The sequence below is a fragment of the Chelon labrosus genome (genome assembly GCF_963514085.1).
Source record: "Chelon labrosus genome assembly, chromosome: 8".
Classification (NCBI taxonomy): Eukaryota; Metazoa; Chordata; class Actinopteri; order Mugiliformes; family Mugilidae; genus Chelon; species Chelon labrosus.
Window position 1 is genome coordinate 30456046 of NC_140358.1, and position 22448 is coordinate 30478493.

General features: G+C 49.0%; 1 protein-coding gene across 2 annotated transcripts in view; it reads left to right on the plus strand.

The window, feature by feature from the left end:
- The window catches only part of abca1b (ATP-binding cassette, sub-family A (ABC1), member 1B), a 29855-nt gene that overhangs the window by 1945 nt on the left and 5462 nt on the right, over positions 1-22448 (plus strand). The window contains exons 4-43 of one of the 2 annotated variants that reach the window (XM_084550001.1): positions 2032-2173; positions 2302-2420; positions 3759-3880; positions 4062-4265; positions 5614-5703; positions 7479-7719; positions 8744-8883; positions 8959-9075; positions 9158-9346; positions 9427-9632; positions 10024-10200; positions 10290-10512; positions 10725-10946; positions 11033-11237; positions 11709-11822; positions 11933-12107; positions 12218-12349; positions 12432-12709; positions 12787-13007; positions 13136-13211; positions 13294-13544; positions 13680-13731; positions 13809-13934; positions 14366-14514; positions 14594-14718; positions 14801-14899; positions 15232-15421; positions 15755-15849; positions 15929-15961; positions 16042-16147; positions 16334-16408; positions 16495-16664; positions 17212-17389; positions 17471-17586; positions 18721-18865; positions 18941-19064; positions 19923-20052; positions 20128-20254; positions 20357-20419; positions 20570-20676. In XM_084550001.1, coding sequence (XP_084406127.1) covers positions 2032-2173; positions 2302-2420; positions 3759-3880; positions 4062-4265; positions 5614-5703; positions 7479-7719; positions 8744-8883; positions 8959-9075; positions 9158-9346; positions 9427-9632; positions 10024-10200; positions 10290-10512; positions 10725-10946; positions 11033-11237; positions 11709-11822; positions 11933-12107; positions 12218-12349; positions 12432-12709; positions 12787-13007; positions 13136-13211; positions 13294-13544; positions 13680-13731; positions 13809-13934; positions 14366-14514; positions 14594-14718; positions 14801-14899; positions 15232-15421; positions 15755-15849; positions 15929-15961; positions 16042-16147; positions 16334-16408; positions 16495-16664; positions 17212-17389; positions 17471-17586; positions 18721-18865; positions 18941-19064; positions 19923-20052; positions 20128-20254; positions 20357-20419; positions 20570-20676 — 5854 coding nt within the window. The remainder of the gene's footprint in view (positions 1-2031; positions 2174-2301; positions 2421-3758; positions 3881-4061; positions 4266-5613; positions 5704-7478; positions 7720-8743; positions 8884-8958; positions 9076-9157; positions 9347-9426; positions 9633-10023; positions 10201-10289; positions 10513-10724; positions 10947-11032; positions 11238-11708; positions 11823-11932; positions 12108-12217; positions 12350-12431; positions 12710-12786; positions 13008-13135; positions 13212-13293; positions 13545-13679; positions 13732-13808; positions 13935-14365; positions 14515-14593; positions 14719-14800; positions 14900-15231; positions 15422-15754; positions 15850-15928; positions 15962-16041; positions 16148-16333; positions 16409-16494; positions 16665-17211; positions 17390-17470; positions 17587-18720; positions 18866-18940; positions 19065-19922; positions 20053-20127; positions 20255-20356; positions 20420-20569; positions 20677-22448) is intronic. The other variant, XM_084550002.1, reaches the window with a different exon arrangement.

The window sequence follows — 22448 nt, forward strand, 5'->3', positions numbered from 1 at the left end:
GAACACTGATCTGGTCTCTAGAGTCCAGGTTAAACAGGTCCAGGTGTGAACACTGATCTGGTCTCTAGTGTCCAGGTTAAACAGGTCCAGATGTGAACACTGATCTGGTCTCTAGAGTCCAGGTTAAACAGGTCCAGGTGTGAACACTGATCTGGTCTCTAGTGTCCAGGTTAAACAGGTCCAGGTGTGAACACTGATCTGGTCTCTGGTGTCCAGGTTAAACAGGTCCAGATGTGAACACTGATCTGGTCTCTAGAGTCCAGGTTAAACAGGTCCAGGTGTGAACACTGATCTGGTCTCTAGTGTCCAGGTTAAACAGGTCCAGGTGTGAACACTGATCTGGTCTCTAGAGTCCAGGTTAAACAGGTCCAGGTGTGAACACTGATCTGGTCTCTAGAGTCCAGGTTAAACAGGTCCAGGTGTGAACACTGATCTGGTCTCTGGTGTCCAGGTTAAACATGTCAACAACAAAACTAAAACTAGCTGATCTGCTACGTTTGACTTAACGAGAGAAATAACATGAGACATGTATGACATAGCTGTTGCTAACATGCTAACAGAGGACATCTGTGGCTAACATGTTGCTGCTAAAATGCTAACAAAGGCTAGCTGAGGGTTGAAGTGTTGTTAGCTCTGTTGTTGTAATACGGTTCAATGAGTCTCAGGTGTGTCGGGGCACAGGTGCATACTGGGAGTTTCTCTGCAGCTAATCAGCCGCTCTGATTATCAGCTGCCTTCAGACCTTGCTCCGTTAAGAACGTGTGATATCAGTGGTCGCTCCGACATCATGCTGATTCCTGATTATCAGAGGTCATTGATCTGTGATTGGCCTGGAGGAGGAAGTGCTGCTCAGCGCTGCAGGATTTCAAAGTAAAGGCGCCAGCTTGTTGTTTATCGTAGCTCTTTATGGCTCTTTATCTCGGGGCCGAGCTGCTGAAGGTCGCTGAGCTCCGTCACCATCTTCCATCATAACAACCTTGTTATTGATGATCCTGATTAGCTGATCAATAAACAGAAGAGAGGTCGTGTCTGGGCCTAACCCGTTAGACGCCACTTCCTGTTTCCCCTGAAAGCAGAAGCTGTGAGGACTTTCAGTTCAGGAATATTTCAGCAGTGATTCACTGAGCATGTGAGCGACGTGTTGAAACTCGTCGCTCTGAAGCTCAGAGAAAGTTCCTGTAGATTAGACGAGATGAGTCCTGTTCAGTCTGGAGATCAGATTAACACGACTTTACAGTGTTCAGGGGCAGCTAGCGCACAAGTAGCTCAGTAATTCCTGAAGCAGAAACACAGCTGCTGCTAATATGCTAACCGAGGACAGCTGTTTTTAACATGCTAACAGTACATCGGTTGCTAACATGCTAACAGAGTACAACTGTCGTTAGCATGCTAACAAACACAGCTGCTGCTAATATGCTAACCAGGGACAGCTCTTGTTAACATGCTAACAGCACAGCAGTTGCTAACATGCTAACAGAGCAAAACTGTCGTAAGCATGCTAACAGAAACACAGCTGTTGCTTAAATGCTAACAGAAACACAGCTGCTGCTAATATGCTAACCGGGAACAGCTGTTGCTAACAGTACTTGTCGTTAGCGTGTCCAGAAACGTGTCCGTCCCCTGATGTCCCCTGATGGACAGCAGTGTGACTGGAGGACTGAGCAGCGTCCTGGTCGGGTTCGTTTGGCTTTAGTGTCTAATCTTATCGCAGCGATTAGGACGAGGTCGGTGTCCAGGTGTCCTCTGATAGCAGCGTCTTCACTCAGCAGGAAGACGAGCTGCAGGGTTCAAAGGTCGCAGCCAGAGCTCTAAAGGTGATAAAACCGATCACAGGTTATCTCCGTCCACACGTTCCAACGCAGCAGAAGATAAAAACGTTTCAGAGGACGCTCTGCATCAGATAAGATTAGAGAAGACGTGTCCAACAAAGGGACGATGTCTTCATGTCTGTAAAGAACCAGAGATATGTGGTGGTCTGCAGCAGTGGCTGATGGGAGCTGTAGTTGAGTGACTTCCTGTCTCTGTCCTCAGGTCACTTTCCCAACAAGGCGATGCCGTCGGCTGGGACGCTGCCGTGGATCCAGGGCATCCTCTGCAACGCCAACAACCCCTGCTTCAGGGGCCCCACGCCGGGGGAGTCCCCGGGGGTGGTCGGCAACTTCAACGACTCCATGTGAGCTTTTATTCTGAAATTCCACTTCCCGTCAGCTGACATCTCGAGGGAGTCTTCTGTCGTCAGTGTCCATAAAGACATGTCTCTGTTGGACATTAACAGCTTGTCTCTGTCTCCTGTCCGTCCAGAATCTCTCGTCTCTTCTCTGACACTAAGAAGATTCTCCTCTACAGTCAGAACGACCAGAACCTGGACAGCTTCAAGGAGCTGGCTCACGCTTTGCAGGTTCTACAGGACAGCCGCCCAGGTAGGAACCAGGGCCAGGGCCAGGGCCAGGGCCAGGGCCTGACCCTGACCCTGAACCTAAACCAAAACCAGGACTAGGACCTGACCTTGACCTTGACCTTGACCCAGGACTAGGACCTGACCCTAAGCTGGGACCTGGACCAGAACCAGATCCTAACCTCACCCTGACCTTGACCTTGAACCTGACCCCAAATCAGAGACTGAAACTGAACCTGAACCTGGACCAGGACCTGAAGCCATCCTCTCAGCGACCCAGACCCGTGTCAGCAGATCCAGTCTTGTCTTTAGATTCAGCTTCACTGATCAGAGAGAATTTTCTCTGTGGGTGCGTTTGTTTCCTCTACCTCCTCCTCCTCCTCTTTATTCCCCCGATCCCTGAGGAGTTTAATGGGTCACCATGAGGACAGGACAAGTCTACCTGTCCATCATCTGGACACACGATCAGGGAATGACATCTGTCCTCATGTCCTCCTCAGTCCACCTGTCTTGTCCTTCTCGCATCCTGCAGTGACATAAACTCAGGTTCTGGTTCTGACCCGGCGGTCCCCCCAGTCGGCCTTCTTGATTGGATGGACTCATGGTCCCATGGCTCCGCCCCTGCAGGTGGCATCAGCGTGTCGTCCGTTGAGTTTGTGGCAACGAGTTGCTGCAGCTGAACAAACGAGATGTCGACAGGAGACCTGACCCAGATCAGATCTGAACCCCGGGACACTGTCCTCGTCTCTAGGAGCATGGGACGGATGGAGACGGATTGGAGGACGGGTGCAGACAGATTGGATCAGACGTGTCTCTGTTGGAGCTCAGAGGAAACTCGTCCTCATTTGTCCAATCACATCACAGAGAGCTAATGTCCTGTCAACTGAGATTGTCCCTGACGACGTCCTCATTAACGAGACGTCCACAGAGGAGGACGGATACACAGCAGTGTGTCCACAGCCTGTCCTCCTTCTGGAGTCAGAGGTCAGAGGTCCGGGTGCTGTAGTTTCTTGTTTGAGGCTCTGGATGTAGAAGCCTGAAGCTGCGAGTTCAGACCTGCAGAAGAAGAAGAAGAAGGGGGGCGGGGTGGGGGGGTTAACGGCTGCTTTGATGCTGGAGTGGAAAGTTTGTCCCGAGGACGAGTTACGGAGACAAACACACCTGGAGCCTCATTAACATTCACCAAATATGGTCAACATGGAGCTTCATGCTTCTGTTCACGTCTGAAACTGAATATTTACATGTCCTCAAACGCAACACTGGAATTAAAGGGGGGGGGGGGCGAGGAGGAGGGGAGGGGCGAGGAGGAGGGGAGGGGGTGTCGGGTTTCTGACCTCTTTTGTGTTCTTTGTTTTTCTCTCAGGATTCAAGTTGAAGGATTTCCTCCGAGACAACGAGACTCTGACGACATTTCTCCTCAGAAACGCCTCCTTCACCAAACAACATGTACAGGAGATCAGAGACGCTGACATCGACCTGGAGAAGGTGAGGAGGAGGAGGAGGAGGAGGGGGGGGGGGCAACATCTGGTCAGAGGTCACAGTGAGGACAGATGATGGATTAACACCAGAGACGATGGAACCACAGAAGAAGAAGAGGTCCAATCCCCATGGAGCAACATGCTGAAGTGTCTCTATGTTTGAACCTCTGTGTCTCCTCCTGTCTCAGGTCCTTCTCCGAGGGTTTAATGTCCACCTGAGGGACATGTGTCCCAGGAAGGGTGGACAGCAGAGGCTGGAGGACTTTGTGACCATCTCAGACCAACAAGTGTTGACGCTGGTACAGGAAAGGATCTGTCAGGCCCCGCCCACCTGGCTGAACCTGGCTGAGGAGCACTTCCTGAACAACCTGGACTTCTTCAAACCCATCCAGGTTAAAACAGTGTCAATAAAACAAATCAGCTTTATTAGAACCAATCAGAGAGTCTGACTTTCAGCCCTGAGTTCTGTCTGCAGGCGGCTCAGGTGAGCTGAGAGCGTGACTCAGGTGAGCTAGCGTGTCTTTAGCGTGTTTAGTGTGTGGGAGGAGGCGCGTCTTTAGCGTGTTTAGTGTGTGGGAGGAGGCACGTCTCGACCTGTCTTGACTCGGCACAGTCTCAGTTTTCATGGCCTGGAGACTAGTTTTTAAGGTTTGAAGGTTTCAGGTCTGAACAAACAGAGAACTCAGATCAATTGAAGTTAAAGTTTAATTTTTAGAAATGACAGAAAATACTGAGCAGAGAGCAAACATTCAGACGATCAATCAGAACTAATTTAACACAGAAACCGTCACTGACAGAGAAAAACACAAAAACAGAGGAGACACTAAGAAAGAAATCAGAATAAAACTGATCAGAGACACCAGAGAGGACAGAGGAGACAACACAGGGACACCACAGGGACACCAGAGAGGACAGAGGAGACAACACAGGGACACCACAGGGACACCAGAGAGGACAGATGAGATAACACAGGGACACCAGAGAGGACAGAGGAGACAACACAGGGACACCACAGGGACACCAGAGAGGACAGAGGAGACAACACAGGGACAACACAGGGACACCAGAGAGGACAGATGAGATAACACAGGGACACCAGAGAGGACAGATGAGACAACACAGGGACAACACAGGGACACCAGAGAGGACAGAGGAGACAACACAGGGACACCACAGGGACACCAGAGAGGACAGAGGAGACAACACAGGGACACCACAAGGACACCAGAGAGGACAGATGAGATAACACAGGGACACCACAGGGACACCAGAGAGGACAGAGGAGACAACACAGGGACACCACAGGGACACCAGAGAGGACAGAGGAGACAACACAGGGACACCACAGGGACACCAGAGAGGACAGAGGAGACAACACAGGGACACCACAAGGACACCAGAGAGGACAGATGAGACAACACAGGGACACCAGAGAGGACAGATGAGACAACACAGGGACAACACAGGGACAACACAGGGACACCAGAGAGGACAGATGAGACAACACAGGGACAACACAGGGACATCAGAGAGGACAGATGGGACAACACAGGGACAACACAGGGACATCAGAGAGGACAGATGAGACAACACAGGGACACCAGAGAGGACAGATGAGACAACACAGGGACACCAGAGAGGACAGATGGGACCAGTATCACTTCCAGATGTGAAGTCACCTATTTACCTGTTAAAAGTTTGTTGGTGTTTTCTTTGACCTTTGACCTCTTTGTCTCTCAGAGGGACATGAGGTCTGACCCGGAGGCTGTCCAACAAGTTGCCAAGGCGACCAACAACCTCCTGGAGAGTCTGGCTTCTCTGGCCGTGGAGGTAAGAGTAACATGGTCAGCTGTGTCAGACGTTAGCGTCCTCAACAGGAACAGACATGACTGTAGAATGTGACCCCCCCATCAGCCTAGACCTAGAGCATGATGGGATGTCCCTCCCCCATCAGCCTAGACCTAGAGCATGATGGGATGTCCCTCCCCCATCAGCCTAGACCTAGAGCATGATGGGAAGTCCCTCCCCCATCAGCCTAGACCTGATAATAATGACAGTTGTAGACAGTAGACAGTAGTCCAGCATTGAAGGACATGTCCTGGTCAGATATCAGTCCAGGTTCCTCTAAGTAGAACTAGAGGACAAACTAAAGGACAGATGGACAGACATGTGCTGCAGCAGAGCTCCAGTCTTCAGGGGCCGCTGAGTTCACTTGTCTCTGAGTCTTTGTGTCCAGAGAAGGACGAGCTCCCAGCTGAACTAACAACAAACACTCAGCGTCCGTCCTCGTCCTGCTGAGACGTGACTTTCAAGGACCGTAGTTAAATTCAGCACCGAGGACACTGCAGACACGTAGAACCAGTAGAACCAGTGGACGCCATGACGGCTCCTCTACAGTGAAGCCAAAGCATGTGGAGCAGGTGCATGTTCTCAGTCATCCAGGTCATGGACTTGTAGAGTTTGTACCTGTACCCCTGTCCTCTAGACATTTCTCAACTCGTCTGAGTAGCTTCTTCAGTTCTAGGGGACTGAGCAGGAGTTTCCTATTTACACTTTGCTTTTTTTGGAAGTTATTTAACTTCTACTATAAAAACAGGAAGGGACATCATGATGATTGACAGTTGCCATGACAACCGCTCAGCAACATGGTCACATATGAACGTAAGAGTAGGAAAATAAATAAATAAAATAAGTTCAGTGTAGAATCCAATATTTGTTAGTGACTGGTGGAGGTAGAGCAGAGGAAGGATAGACGGGTCATTGATGACCTGGATCCAAGATGGCGCCGCCTTTATCCCTGGAGTTCTAGCCTCAGGATGATCAGTGGGAGGAAGGGGAGACGCGTCGGCCATTTTGTTTCTGCAGTCTGTGGTTTAACATGAGGTCACAGTGAAGTTTAAACTGGAAGAGGAGTTCAGTCACACTGACCCAGATACCTTTAACACACTAACACACACTAACACACACACTCTCTCTGGGTCAGAGGGAAATCATGTGACTGGTTGTGTTGGAGCTGAGTCAGGAACAGAAAACCTCAGATTTCCGTTTTCAAACTCGTCCTGTGATGTTAAAACAACACATTCATCCTCCAAACAGCTTCCTGAGCTTTATTTTGAAAGTCCTGTCAAAAGGGAAGTGCATGTTCTGTGTTTGATCAGAAATAAAACACATGAAGAAGAAACCACGGCTCAGAGCTCCCCGAAGGCGTCTGAGTCTTTCACAATAAAAGTCCTGCCATGGCTTACTAATCATTACTGATTGAAACTGAATCCTTCAAAATAGAGGACATACTGGAGACACAGTGTGGACATTACTGGAGACCTGGGGGAGGCGGTCCTTTAAGGAAAGACCTTTGAGACATTTTGGTGTGGGTGCTGACCTGCAGTGACCTCCGTCCTCCTCAACACTTCCTCTTTCTACATCAGCTGGCATGAGAACAGGACGTCCTGAGCTCAGTTACGGGCGGCCATCTTTGATTCTACATGTCAACATAACTAAAACTTGTCTCTCTCTGTCTCTCTCTGTCTCACTGTGTCTCTGTCTCTGTCTCTGTCTTTATCGCTCTGTCTCTCTGTGTCTGTCTTTGTCTCTATCTCTGTCTCCAGATGTCCAAGATGAAGAGCTGGATTGACCTGAGGAAGGAGATTGTCTTCCTGACCCAGAATGCCACTTCGTCCCCCAGCACCATGTACCAGGCCGTCTCCAGGATCGTTTGTGGACATCCCGAGGGCGGCGGTCTTCAGATCAAGTCCCTCAACTGGTACGAAGACAGCAACTACAAGGCTCTGTTCGGCAACCACAACAGCAGCGAGGACGAGCCAGCGGCGCTGTACGACAACTCGTCCAGTGAGTCCTGCTGTCCCTATGTGTCCCCACTGTGCCCCCTTTGGGTGTCCTCATGTTGTCCTCATGTTGTCCAGATGTTGTCCTCATGTTGTCCAGATGTTGTCCTCATGTTGTCCAGATGTTGTCCTCATGTTGTCCTCATGTTGTCCAGATGTTGTCCTCATGTTGTCCAGATGTTGTCTTCATGTTGTCCTCATGTTGTCCTCATGTTGTCCTCATGTTGTCCAGATGTTGTCTTCATGTTGTCCTCATGTTGTCCTCATGTTGTCCAGATGTTGTCCTCATGTTGTCCAGATGTTGTCCTCATGTTGTCCTCATGTTGTCCAGATGTTGTCCTCATGTTGTCCAGATGTTGTCCTCATGTTGTCCTCATGTTGTCCTCATGTTGTCCAGATGCTGAGGCGCTGGTAAACTGTCTCTTATGTAAAGGTTGTCGTCAGGGAACAGAGAGAGAGACGAGCTGGAGGACGATTGTCCTTCAGAAGACAATGAGACATAAAGTGTCTTCTTCTAGGTCGTTCTGTAGCTCTGCTCTGTCTTCATAGTTGATCAAATAGAAACTGTTTATAAAACACATTTCTGACAAAGCTAGCTCCACTTACTGTTTATGAGTCATTGAAACTGACCAATGAGAACCATGATCACCAGGTAGAACAGAGACACCTGGTGGCCACAGTAACAACTACACGGGGTAGGCTCTTCTGCTCCTAAACAGACAGAATAAGACTTTACATCAACAATCAACTCTAAATCCTCTGTAGTCACATGACACCAGCTATCAGCAGCATAAAATGTTCATTTCTGAACCATTAAACTAATTAATTTATTAACAACAGAAATGGATGAATTTAGCCTCAAAGCCCAGAGAGCAGCTACTTACTTAAACCCTGGAGGGTAAATAAAATAACAGTTGTATAAGTCACATTAAGCAGTTGAATGTTAATGAAATAAAACAGTTCATATATATATAATATAATATATATGTGTGTGTGTGTGTGTGTGTGTGTGTCTTCGTCCCCTGCAGCTCCATTCTGTAACAGCCTGGTGAGGAACATGGACTCTAACCCCATGTCCAGGATGATCTGGCAGGCTCTGAAGCCGCTGCTGATGGGGAAGATCCTGTACACCCCCCACACCCCTGCCACTCAGAGGGTCATCCACGAGGTATGACATCATTTCCTGCATTGTCATAGCAACGTGTGAACGTCCCCGTCTCACCTGTGTCTACACTGCGTTCAGGTGAACCGGACCTTCCAGGAGCTCGGTGTGTTCAGGGACCTGGGCGGAATGTGGGAGGAAATGAGACCCAAAGTCTGGGACTTCATGGAGAACAGCGAGCAGATGGACCTGGTCAGGGTAAACAGGCCCCGCCCACCAGCTCATCTGTGCTTCCTCTTGTCTTTGAATGAAGGTAAACTCGCTCTCTTCCCTCTTTCAGACTCTGCTGAAGAACAACATGACCGCCGGCTTCTTCCACTCCCAGCTGGTCAACACCGACTGGACCGTTGCTGACATCTCCAACTTCCTGTCCAAGCACGCTAAGGACACGTCAGGCCACGCCCTCACCTGGAGGGAGGTGTTCAACGAGACCGACCAGGCCATCATGAGCATCTCCCGCTTCATGGAGGTCAGTGTCCGAGCTCACGGCTCAGGTGCATTTGGTTCCCGTACAGATCATGTGACCTGGCCTCTGTTTGTGTGTGTTAGTGTGTGAACCTGGACAAACTGGAGCCGGTGTCCAGCGAGGAGCACTTGGTCAACCAGTCCATGCTGCTGCTGGAGGACAGGAAGTTCTGGGCAGGGATCGTGTTTCCTGACGTCCCGCCCAACGCCACTGAGCTGCCGCCCAAACTCAACTACAAGATTCGCATGGACATCGACAACGTGGAGCGGACCAATAAGATCAAAGACGCGTGAGGACTATGTTGACTGTTGGTTAGCTTAGCATTTAGTTAGCTTCATGTGGCGTTTGTGGTATGTCTGTTGATCTGTTCACGCTACAAACTGTAGAACCAGTGAATGCCATGACGGCTCCTCAAAGCATGTGGCTGGCTGCAGTATAGGTCATAAGCCCCGCCCCCTCTATGTTAGTGGGCGCTATGTAGTTAATATAATGCTGATGTACGTTCAAGTCACTATAGAAACAGGAAGTGATGCCATGATGACTGATGACTACTGAAAGAGTAGTTGTGCTGTAAACTAACCGACCTCATTAACTAGCTAGCTACATTAGCTCTGTGTGGAGTTAGCATTTACAAAGTGTGGTTAACAGGACTTAAAGGAGTAACAGGACTTTTGTTTCAGTTACTGGGACCCAGGTCCTCGCGCCGACCCGTTCGAGGACATGCGGTACATCTGGGGCGGGTTCTCGTACCTCCAGGACGTCATTGAACACGGCATCATCAGAGCGGTGACGGGCACCAAGGAGAAGACGGGAGTCTACATCCAGCAGATGCCCTACCCCTGCTACGTGGACGACATGTGAGATCACCCACGGTCTCAGCCTTAGCCACTGCTCCATCTTAAACGCCCTGCCATGTCCTCACCTGTACCCCTGTCCTCTGTCCCAGATTCCTGCGGGTGATGAGCCGCTCCATGCCTCTGTTCATGACACTGGCCTGGATGTACTCAGTGGCCATCATCCTGAAGAGCGTGGTGTATGAGAAGGAGGCTCGCCTGAAGGAGACCATGAGGATCATGGGTCTGGATAACGGCATCCTGTGGTTCAGCTGGTTCATCAGCAGCTTGATCCCTCTGCTGATCAGCGCCGGGCTGCTGGTGCTGCTGCTCAAGGTGACGATGGCTGTAGCTCAGTATGAACCAATGATGAATGATTCAATAAGACACATCATCAAATCGTTTCTCATTTAGAAATATCCTCAAACAAAGTCATGGTGGGGGGGGCTTCTTTAGTGGGAGACCTAAGTATGTCCCCACTATGTCCACAGTTATGTCCCTAGTATGTCCTTGTTGTTGATGAACTGGTGTGGTTGTATCCTGTGCAGAAGGGGAACCTGCTGCCCTACAGCGACCCCGGTGTGGTCTTCCTGTTCCTGTCGTCCTTCGCCGTGGTGACCATCATGCAGTGCTTCCTGATCAGCACGGCGTTCTCCCGGGCCAACCTGGCCGCCGCCTGCGGAGGAATCATCTACTTCACACTCTACCTGCCTTACGTGCTCTGCGTGGCGTGGCAGGACTACATCGGCTTCGGAGCCAAAGTCTTCGCCGTGAGCTCGCCGACCTCCCGCTGTGTTTGTTGTCAGGATGCTGTGCTGTGATTGGACAGTTGATCACATGTCCTCCTCTCCCGTAGAGCCTCCTGTCTCCCGTGGCGTTCGGCTTCGGCTGCGAGTACTTCGCCCTGTTCGAGGAGCAGGGAGTCGGGATCCAGTGGAAGAACCTGGTGTCGAGTCCTCTGGAGGAGGACGACTTCAGCCTCCGCACCGCCATCATCATCATGTACTTGGACTCTTTCCTGTACGGAGTCCTCACCTGGTACATCGAGGCCGTGTTTCCAGGTTGCATCTCGTCTCCATCTTTTCTTAAAGTGATTAAACATCTTGTGGTCAGTAGGGGGCAGTAGACACAGTGGAAAGCTGGACCAGTAGACACACAGACGTGGAAGAGCTGTGTAGCCAATACATGAACTCTGTAGGTGGAAGAAGAGAGACAAACATTAGCATCCTGCCCAGAACAGAACTCATTTATTTCTGTTACAAACTCATGAAAACTGTGCAAATCATTTTACAGACAAACATTTCACCAATTAAACTGCAGCAAAACGTACACAAAACATTCTTCATAATGACAATTACATGGACATACATTCAACAACAATAAACCATACATGAAGTTATACCATCACAACATGTTCATGATATCCTAACATGTGTGACCAGAAACATGTCGGCTTGGCTCGTAAACTTACTGTATAATGGAACCGACTGTAGTACTACACCAACACTGGTTGAAACGTCGTTTCTCCTCAGGTCAGTACGGCATCCCTCGGCCCTGGTACTTCCCCTTTACCAAGTCCTACTGGTTTGGAGAGAAGGACGGAAAGTCCAACAAAGTCCCTTTGAGCCGTAAAGGAAACCCTGGAGGTGAGACTGCTGTGACCCAGCTACAGAGCTTTATCCAGAAACTCCTGCAGCTCCTATTATCAGGAATGTAAAGTTTTTAATGTAAAGGGACTTCCTGTGCCTGAATGCAGCAGTGTGTATAGAGGAGGAACCAGCTCACCTGGAACCTGGAGTCTACATCGAGAACCTAGTGAAGGTTTACCGTCATGGTAAGAAGTTGGCGGTGGACGGACTGACACTGGGCTTTTATGAGGGACAGATCACCTCCTTCCTGGGACACAATGGAGCTGGAAAAACCACCACCATGTGAGTAAAGTACAACCCCTGCTAGAGGTACATGAACAGGTGGAGACTGAGGGACAGAACCCCTCCATCCTGCCACCTTTATCTACCCGACTCCCGTCTTGTCTGTGCAGGTCCATCCTGACTGGTCTCTTCCCCCCCACCTCTGGCACCGCCTTCATCCTGGGCAGAGACATCCGGACGGAGCTGAGCACCATCAGGCAGAGTCTGGGCGTCTGTCCACAGCACAACGTCCTCTTCAGCATGTGCGTCCTCTTCATTGTCCGTCATTGAACCCATGGTCAGGTTTGTCACGTAACCCTGTTTGTGTTGCGCTGCCCCCTGCAGGCTGACGGTGGAGGAGCACATCTGGTTCTACGCCCGGCTCAAAGGTCTGTCTGAGGAGCAGGTGAAAGGTGAGATCGAGCAGATCCTGCAGGACACAGGGTTGCCGCACAAACGCGCCTCCAGGACCAGCACTCTGTCCGGGGGCATGCAGAGGAAGTTGTCGGTGGCCCTGGCCTTTGTGGGGGGGTCAAAGGTTGTGATCCTGGATGAGCCCACGGCCGGCGTCGACCCCTACGCCCGCAGAGGAATCTGGGATCTGCTGCTGAAGTACCGACAGGGTGAGACTCTCTCTGGTTGTTCTGTGGTTTCCATCATTGGACTAACCCTAACCCTAACCCTAACCCTGTCCCATCAGGTCGCACCATCATCCTGTCCACTCACCACATGGACGAGGCCGACATCCTGGGAGACCGCATCGCCATCATCTCCCACGGGAAGCTGTGCTGCGTGGGCTCATCTCTGTACCTGAAGAACCAGCTGGGGACCGGATACTACCTGACGCTGGTCAAGAAAGACCCAGAACCGTCACTCAGCTCCTGCAGGAACTCCTCCAGCACCGTGTCCTTCACCAAGAAGGTCTCAGCTTCCAGTCTACACAGTACCACCTGTAGTACCACCTCTATTATTGTAGAAGTACCTGTAGTACTATAGTTCCTACTGTAGTACCACCTGTAGTACCACGCCGTGTTGTTCATGTGTTTCAGGAGGAGGAGAACACCTCGGTCAGCAGCAGCGACGCTGGACTCGGCAGCGAACATGAAAGTGAGGCTGCCACCATCGGTGAGCTCTCTGTTGTCTGCAGAGCGTTTGATTCTTTCACCTTCAGATGGGTCTGATCTGTGTCTGCTGTCTCCGTCCTCAGAGAACGGCCCTGCTGCGTCCATCTGCAATGTCCCCTTCGTCTCCCCGGATGCATCTCTGGTCTCGGGACTGATCCTGCGCCACGTCCCCGCCGCCCGCCTGGTGGAGGACCTGGGACACGAGCTGACCTATGTTTTACCATACAGTGCTGCCAAGGACGGGGCCTTTGTGGAGCTCTTCAAAGACCTGGACGTGAAGCTGCCCGACCTCGGCATCTCCAGCTATGGAGTGTCTGACACCACGCTGGAGGAGGTTAAACACGTTTAACTTGTCCCTCAGAGTGAGGAGGACATGCTTGACTTGTCCCTTAGAGTGAGGACATGTCGGACTTGTCCCTCTGAGTGAGGGGGACATGTTGAACTGATCATTTCATGTTTGTTTTTCTAGATTTTCCTGAAAGTGGCTGAAGACAACGGAGTCGACACTGATGTCCCATCAGGTGAGGAGGAAGTGACCTCACACTTTTGACCCTGCTGTCTTTCAAAATAAGAGTCTGAATTAAAGTCTTGTGTTCAGATGGTACAGTTCCTGTTCGGAGACGGAGGAGGACTCATGCCTTCGGTGGCGGAGACCATCAGAGCTGCCTGAGACCGCTAACAGAGGACGACAACGACGACTGCAACGACTCGGACGGAGAAGCTGGTACACAGTGACTCACAATCTAACACAGATTGTATTTGTTGTGTTAGATTGTTGTCGTCTTATTGATGTTCATGTGAACTCTCAGCTATTCCAGGTGTTGATTGGTGTGTGTGACGTTGTGGAGGTGTTGAGCTTCAGGTGTCTGGTCCAGGTTCCACATGTCTGGTCCAAGTTTTTGGTTCCAGGTGTCTGGCGTCTGGCTTCAGGTGTCTGGTTCAGGTTCCTGGTGTCTGGTGTCTGGTGTCTGGTCCAGGTTCCAGGTGTCTGTTCCAGGTGTCTGGTTCAGGTTCCTGGTGTCTGGTCCAGGTTCCAGGTGTCTGGTGTCTGGTGTCTGGTCCAGGTCCAGGTTCCTGGTTCCAGGTGTCTGGTCCAGGTGTCTGCTGCTTGGTGCCTGGTCCAGGTGAGTGACTGCTGTTCCTGTTTCCTGTCAGACTGCAGGGAGACCGACTGGCTGAACTGTACTGATGGTAAAGGCTCGTACCAGGTGAGGGGCTGGAGCCTGAAGCGGCAGCAGTTTGTGGCTCTGATGTGGAAACGTTTCTTGTACGCTCGCCGCTCCAGGAAGGGTTTCTTCGCTCAGGTACGCTGAGCTCCACCACCACACCAGTTTCTCACCACAGCCTACTCTGTGCTTCACCTGGGAATCTAACCTGTTTCAGATCGTCCTTCCTGCTGTGTTCGTCTGCATCGCTCTGGTCTTCAGCCTCATCGTTCCTCCATTTGGAAAGTATCCCAGTCTGGAGCTGCAGCCCTGGATGTACGAGGACCAGGTGACCTTCATCAGGTACAGACGAGTCCTGATCGCCTCTCGTGCTCTCGGTGGTCCTGATGCGTTCACTGACCATTTGTGTTGTCTGTCCCGTCAGTGACGACGCTCCTGGAGACGCCAACATGCAGAGGCTTTTAAACGCTCTGCTGGACCCCCCGGGCTTCGGGACACGCTGCATGGACGGACATCCCATCCCGTAAGAAACTCCTGTTGTGTCCCTTAGGATCCAGGATAGTGTTTACTTGGTAACCTTCAGAAAACCAGTGGATCATTGACTAAATCCCAGATTCATGTGTGGCCAGAGAATGGGTTTCTGTGTCAAATAAACAGCTGTTCACCGCCTGAAACAAACACATAAAGAAAGGATGCAAAGCCTTTCTGAACATTAGGCAGCCATGTTTACATCATGTAGGCACATCGTTGACAACTATTTCATCCTCCTCTGGCTGGTTCTCATTAGTCAGATCATTTCCAACGAGTTCACAGGAAGCCTTTGAGTTAGTTCTAGTTTCCTCTTGTTTGGTTCAGGGACGCTCCATGTACCATGGGGGATGAGGACTGGTGGACTCCTGACGTCCCTGAAAGCGTCCAGCAGCTGTTCAGCTCCAGGAACTGGACCATGGAGGACCCGTCTCCAGCCTGCTCCTGCAGCTGTGACGGCAACAAGAAGATGTTGCCAGACTGTCCTGCTGGAGCCGGAGGTCTGCCCCCTCCTGAGGTTAGACCATTTCTTACACCCGGTCCCCATCCACTTAACTCTGAGTTAAATAGAAGACTGACAAGGTCCTCGGTCCTCCCGGTCCTGGTTTATCCAGGAACACACAGGTCATCTGGACTTGTTGTGTTTGTAGAAGAAGTTTCCTCCAAGTGTTCAGCTCTAAATGACTGATGGAGAGTTTAGGTTTTTATCAGGAACATCTGTGGGTGGAGTCCACCTGAAGATCACATGACTACAGTCTGTTAATGATCTGATACTCACCTAGAGATGAATATAAATGTTGATCTGATGTTGTGCTGGACTGGAGCGTAGTTTGATTCTGTTTCTGTTCAGATGAAGCTGAGCGCCACTGACACTCTGCAAAACCTGACGGGAAGAAATGTCTCGGACTACCTGGTGAAGACTTACGCTCAGATCATCGGCAAGAGGTGAGGCGCTGTCAGACTGTCCCGATGAAACTCCTGAACCAGTCCTGAACCCTAACCCTAACTCTGTCTCTTTCCACAGCCTGAAGAACAAAGTGTGGGTGAATGAGTTCAGGTGAGTCGGCAGTGGTTTCTAGGTGGAGCCGGTCTGACCTGGCTTCCAGTCGCTTAGATGTTCTGTTTATCTCTCTGCAGGTACGGAGGATTCTCATTGGGCGCCAGGAGCACTCAGGTACTCCCCCCGGCCAATGAGGTGGACGACGCCATCGAGAGGGTCCGAAAGATCTTTGAGTTACAGAAGGTCAGCCAGAAACCCGGTCCAGGTTTCTGATCCAGACATAGAGCTAAGAACATAAACTCATTGATTCTCAGACCAGAACCAGTCCAGGGTTCTGATCCAGAACCAGTCCAGGGTTCTGATCCAGACCCGGTCCAGGGTTCTGATCCAGTCATAGAACATAGACTTAGTCTTTCCTGTTTCCTGCAGGGAGCTGCTGCAGATCGATTTCTCGACAGCCTGTCTGGGTTCATCAATGGTCTGGATACGAAGAACAACGTCAAGGTGAGACGTTTACCTGAGCTCTGTAGAACTCTGTAGAACTGAGCCGGTACCTGAACAAGTGAGCTTATCACCTCCTGTCTCCTCAGATCTGGTTCAACAACAAAGGCTGGCACAGCATCGGAGCATTCATCAACGTCATGAACAACGGCATCCTGAGAGCTCACCTGCCCCCAGGAGCTGACCCCACTCAGTACGGGATCAGAGCCTTCAACCATCCCCTGAACCTGACCAAGGAGCAGCTGTCCCAGGTCGCCCTGTAGGTACACACACCTGACACACTGCTGTAGGTACACACACCTGACACACTGCTGTAGGTACACACACACCTGACACACTGCTGTAGGTACACACACCTGACACACTGCTGTAGGTACACACACCTGACACACTGCTGTAGGTACACACACCTGACACACTGCTGTAGGTACACACACCTGACACACTGCTGTAGGTACACACACACCTGACACACTGCTGTAGGTACACACACACCTGACACACTGCTGTAGGTACACACACACCTGACACACTGCTGTAGGTACACACACACCTGACACACTGCTGTAGGTACACACACCTGACACACTGCTGTAGGTACACACACACCTGACACACTGCTGTAGGTACACACACACCTGACACACTCCTGTAGGTACACACACACCTGACACACTCCTGTAGGTACACACACCTGACACACTGCTGTAGGTACTGATACCTGGACGTTATTGTCATTGTATCAGAAATATTTAGTGTATCAGAAGTCTTCTACTCACAACACTGCCCCCTCCTCCCTTCTCTAGGGTGACGACCTCTGTGGACGTCCTGGTGTCCATCTGTGTCATCTTTGCGATGTCCTTCGTCCCAGCCAGCTTCGTAGTCTTCCTCATCCAGGAGAGAGTCAATAAATCTAAACACATGCAGTTCATCAGTGGCGTCCAGCCGCTGCTCTACTGGGTGGCTAACTTCATCTGGGACATGGTGAGATGCACAACGAGCGCTCCCTGTGTGTGTGTGTCACTGTGTGTGTGTGTGTGGTGCTGATGTTGTGTGTTTTTGCAGTGTAACTACATCGTCCCGGCAACGCTGGTCATCCTCATCTTCATCTGTTTCCAACAAAAAGCCTACGTGTCGTCCACCAACCTGCCGGTGCTCGCCCTACTGCTGCTGCTCTATGGGTCAGATACTATGAGATACTACACTCTGTACTACAAGACACCACACACTGTACTATGAGTGTTATGGCTACTCTTGCTTTCAAAAAATAGGGTAAAAAACATCAGAGTAGTTTGTGAGGAGGACGTCTACGACTCACTAAATAATAAGCACTCATGGAGAGAGGTTTCGGTTTCAACAAAAAGGTTTTGGATTTAATTACAAAAAAAATATTCTCCGGGTTGACTTCAAACAATAAGCAAAATAAAAAACTTAATTTAGTGGTTGATAAACTATTTCACTCCTCACTCCCTTCACTCCTTCAACAAAAAACAGACTTAAAGCAAACCAGCTGTCCTCACTCCCTGATCACAGGAGGAGGATGGCCTGACGAGGAGGAGGAGCCTGAGCAGCAAAAAACAATTCTAATAACTAATAGTTCATCTACAATAGTCCTCATTATCCTTAGCATTTCCAAAATATAAAGAATCAATAGGCTCCAACAATGAGATACTACACACTGTACTACGAAATACTACACTCTACTTCAAGATACTACACTCTACTACGAGACACTACACTCTAATACGAGATACTACTAGATACTATACTCTACTTCAAGATACTACAAGATACTACTAGATACTGCACTCTACTTCAAGATACTGCACTCTACTTCAAGATACTGCACTATGTACTACGAAATACTTCTCCTCTACAACATACTACACTCTACTACAAGACATTACAGGAGAAGATACTACACTGTACTGTTGGTCTCTGTTTTGCTTTTTTTATAAAGAATTGTGCAAAACAATACAATTCTATACAGCAACAGCGATTACCGCCAGAGGGTGACATACATAAAGGTATTTTTAACAGATTATAAAAAGACATTGTAGAGAGCACATAGATTCAAGGTCTTGATAGCTTTCATGTTGTTAGATTTTTGTCTCTGTTTTATTTTATTTTATTTTATTTTTTTGTCTCTGTTTTAGTTCCTCTCGTGGTTTAACTTCCTGTTTTGTAACTTCCTGTTTTGTAACTTCCTGTTGTGTAACTTCCTGTCGTGTAACTTCCTGTTTCATTTCCTGTTGCTTAACTTCCTGTTGTTTCATTTCCTGTCGTTTAACTTCCTGTTGTGGTTTTACTTCCAGGTGGTCGATCACGCCGCTCATGTACCCGGCGTCCTTCTTCTTTAAGATCCCCAGCACGGCGTACGTGGTCCTCACCAGCGTCAACATCCTGATCGGTATCAACGGCAGCATCTCCACCTTCGTCATGGAGCTGTTTGGGAACAACGTGAGTCCACGGTGACGACCGCCGCTTTAAAAACATAAATACAAAGACATCCTATCATTGTTCACGTGGTTTCAGGAGATCGGAGGAATCAACGACATCCTGAAGAACGTCCTCCTCATCTTCCCTCACTTCTGTCTGGGCCGAGGCCTCATCGACATGGTGAAGAACCAGGCGATGGCCGACGCCCTGGAGAGGTTCGGTAAGAACGCCTCCAACGAAGTGGAGTACACCTTAGTATCTGGTAGCATCTAGTAGCATCTGGTAGTAGAATGTAGTATATAGTAGTATCTGGTAGTAGAGTGTGGTATATAGTAGTATCTGGTAGTAGAGTGTTGTATATAGTAGTATCTGGTAGTAGAGTGTTGTATATAGTAGTATCTGGTAGTAGAGTGTTGTGTGTATATAGTAGTATCTGGTAGAAGAGTGTTGTGTGTGTATATAGTAGTATCTGGTAGAAGAGTGTTGTATATAGTAGTATCTGGTAAAGTACTACTGTAAAAAAGAGGCTAACGCTAGCAGAGGAACGGTCCAAATCCTGGAGAAGGAGGCTGCACATCAACTATCTGATAAAGTTATTAGACCTTTAGCTGCTACACTATCCCATCTCACAACACGCTGTGGAGGACTATTAAATGCTACTGATGGTGCTGAGGTGCTGCCTGTTTTTATACAGGCTATACATACCTGCAGCTCTCAGGGTTCTTTTAGTTGACATTGTTTCTCTGGTTATTAGAGTCAGACTGACGGTGTTCATGGTGTTGATGTGGTCTACAGCCGACAGCAGCTCCAGTTCAAGCTTCAGTAAACTTGTAGAAAAGCCTCCGTAGCTTCTTTAGTGTGAGACGCTACCGTATGCGTTCAGGTCAAGAACATAGATTTCATTACGTTCTACTGTGACGTCATCAGAGACTAATCAACGTCGACTCGACAAGCCCATAATATCTTGTAATATATCTGGTAGTATTTTGTAGTACCTTGTAGTAGATTGTTGAATAAGGTAGTACTTTGTAGTATCTTTAAGTACAGGTACAAATATACATGTGACTGCGTTTTCCAGGTGAGAACCGGTTCCGATCTCCTCTGGAGTGGGACATGGTCGGGAAGAACCTGTTCGCCATGGCTGTGGAGGGAATAGTGTTCTTCATCATCACCATCCTCATCCAGTACCGGTTCTGCATCAAGCCCCGGTCAGTCCAGACCTTCTTCTCTGAAACCTGACGACGTTTCTTTGAGCTGTGTCTAACTGAGCGCTGTTTCTTCAGGCCGGTCAGTAAACTCACCACGCTGGGACCTCTGCGGGACGAGGACGAGGACGTGGCCAAAGAGAGACACAGGATCGTCCATGGCCTCGGACACGGAGACATCCTGGAGCTGCGCCAGCTCACCAAGGTCCTGAACCCAGCACAGCTGATCAATACTCATCAATACTCATCAATACTCATCAATAATACAGATCAATCATATCCTGACTAACTGAACTGTGTCCTGCAGGTGTTCAAGAGGAAACAGAAGCCAGCGGTGGACAGACTCTGTGTAGGGATTCCTCCTGGAGAGGTGAGGCTGACGGACGCCGGACGTCCTGCTAGGATAATAATAATAATAATAATAATGATAATGATAATGATAATAATGATAATAATGATAATAATCAATAGTCATGATTATAATAATAATCAATAATTAATAATAATAATTTATCACCAGTGTTTCGGTCTCCTCGGAGTGAACGGAGCTGGGAAGACGACCACCTTCAAGATGCTGACGGGAGACACGGTGGTGACCAGTGGAGAGGCCTTCTTGGCTGGGAAGAGGTGAGGTCACAGGTCACAGGTCAGAGGTCAGAGGTCATTATCTGACCTGAGGTCCGCTGCAGGCGTGTTATTGTTTTTGTTGTCTCACCATCGTTGTCCCAGTTGCATCCATAGTCTGTATATAAATATGGATATCGTCTCCTCTTCCTCTCATTGGTCAAACTGACTTTATTTTCCCGGGGATACGGGCGGCGCCATCTTGTGAGTTTGGATCCAGAGTCTGATCAGTACAGTCTGAGGGCGGAGCCACGTTATCGATGCCCCGCCCACACTTCCTACAGACTTACTGGTGTTTTCGTTTAATTAAGACAAGGTAGTACCCTGACCCTAACTCTACCTCCACCAGTTACAAAGAAGTGTTGGATTATACACTGTACCTATGGCATGGCAACTGGAGGTCATCATGATGATGGTATAGCAGCTCAGAGAGCTTGGTCGGGATTAGGGTTGATAATAATAAAAAAGAACTTTAGAATGGACAGCTCCAGTCACCAGGGGTAGCTCTACATGCTGTGGCTTCACTGTAGAGGCTCCAGGGCCCGTATTCCTAAAGATTCCTAGAATCCTCTCAGAGAGCTCCTACCTCAGCCTAAACATTCCTAGCTAGGAGTCTTAGCTTAACAGTGATTCCAGAAAATTCTTAGAGAACTCTGAGCAAGGAATGGACAGAAACTCTGATCTTAGTGAGGAGGTGTGGTTGACCCCATTGCCATCATTTCAAGAGGTGTGATTGGTTGATCCTAAAAGTTAGATAAAAATACACTTCTGGTGATAATGGACCTAGAATGGAGCGTCAGATCAATAGCCTTAATAACAGAATCTAATCTCTAGGAAGACTGTGGAATTATAAATAATACTTTACATAAAATAAATAAATAGCAGCTCTACTTTAAAAAATGATCCTCCAACATGTGTGATTAAACTCAGGCCACTACCACAGTATTCACATGCTGATAGTTCTATTGATCTGCTTCCATTCATTCACCTGCTGGTCATGTTTCATCATCTGGTATCAACGAGGGTAAATGTCTCAGCTTCCATCAGTTTCTGTGATTGATAACCGGCCTAGAAGAAGCAGTGATGGTTGGTGTTCAGATCTTCCACAAACTGAACACCAATGGAGAAGAAATGAAGTAGGAAACCCAACTGGACAGAGGAACAGTGTTTGTTCTGGATCAACTGGTCAATGAGAAGAAAAGTGTTTAGAGTAGATTTGACTCCAAGTCATCACTGCTGCATTGTTGCATTGTTGCATTTTTCCTGTTGCTAAATACCTCAGTGTTGTGATGACTTTCATTTCCGGTGATATTGCGATTGTAACAAGCTTGATTGTCATTCAGTGTTTGGAGAATATCTCTCCTGCCTCTTCTTTCAGACATGTTCTCCTCTGCTTCAGAAACTCCTAAACCTCTCAAAGTCCCCCTCCCTGCTCTGAACACATCTCACCTTAGGAGCTCTCTGAAGAGCTGAGATTCTTTAGGAATACCTTTTATCTTTACTAGGATCTACTCTTAACTTTGAGAGGAAATTCTTAGAAAACGTCATGATTCTCAGAATTTTCTTAGAATTTGGCCACTAGGAGCAACTCTTAGAATCTTTAGGAATACGGGCCCTGGCTTTATACAGTCTATGGTTGTACCAGACGTCTCTCTCTCTTCATCCATCAGTTCTCTCGTTCTTGTTAAGCTCATTAAACTCAGATGACCTTTTCAGCAGAATGTTGCTCCATCTTTAATCTCAACCCGTGGTCCTGGGACCCTGCAGGGCCTCCA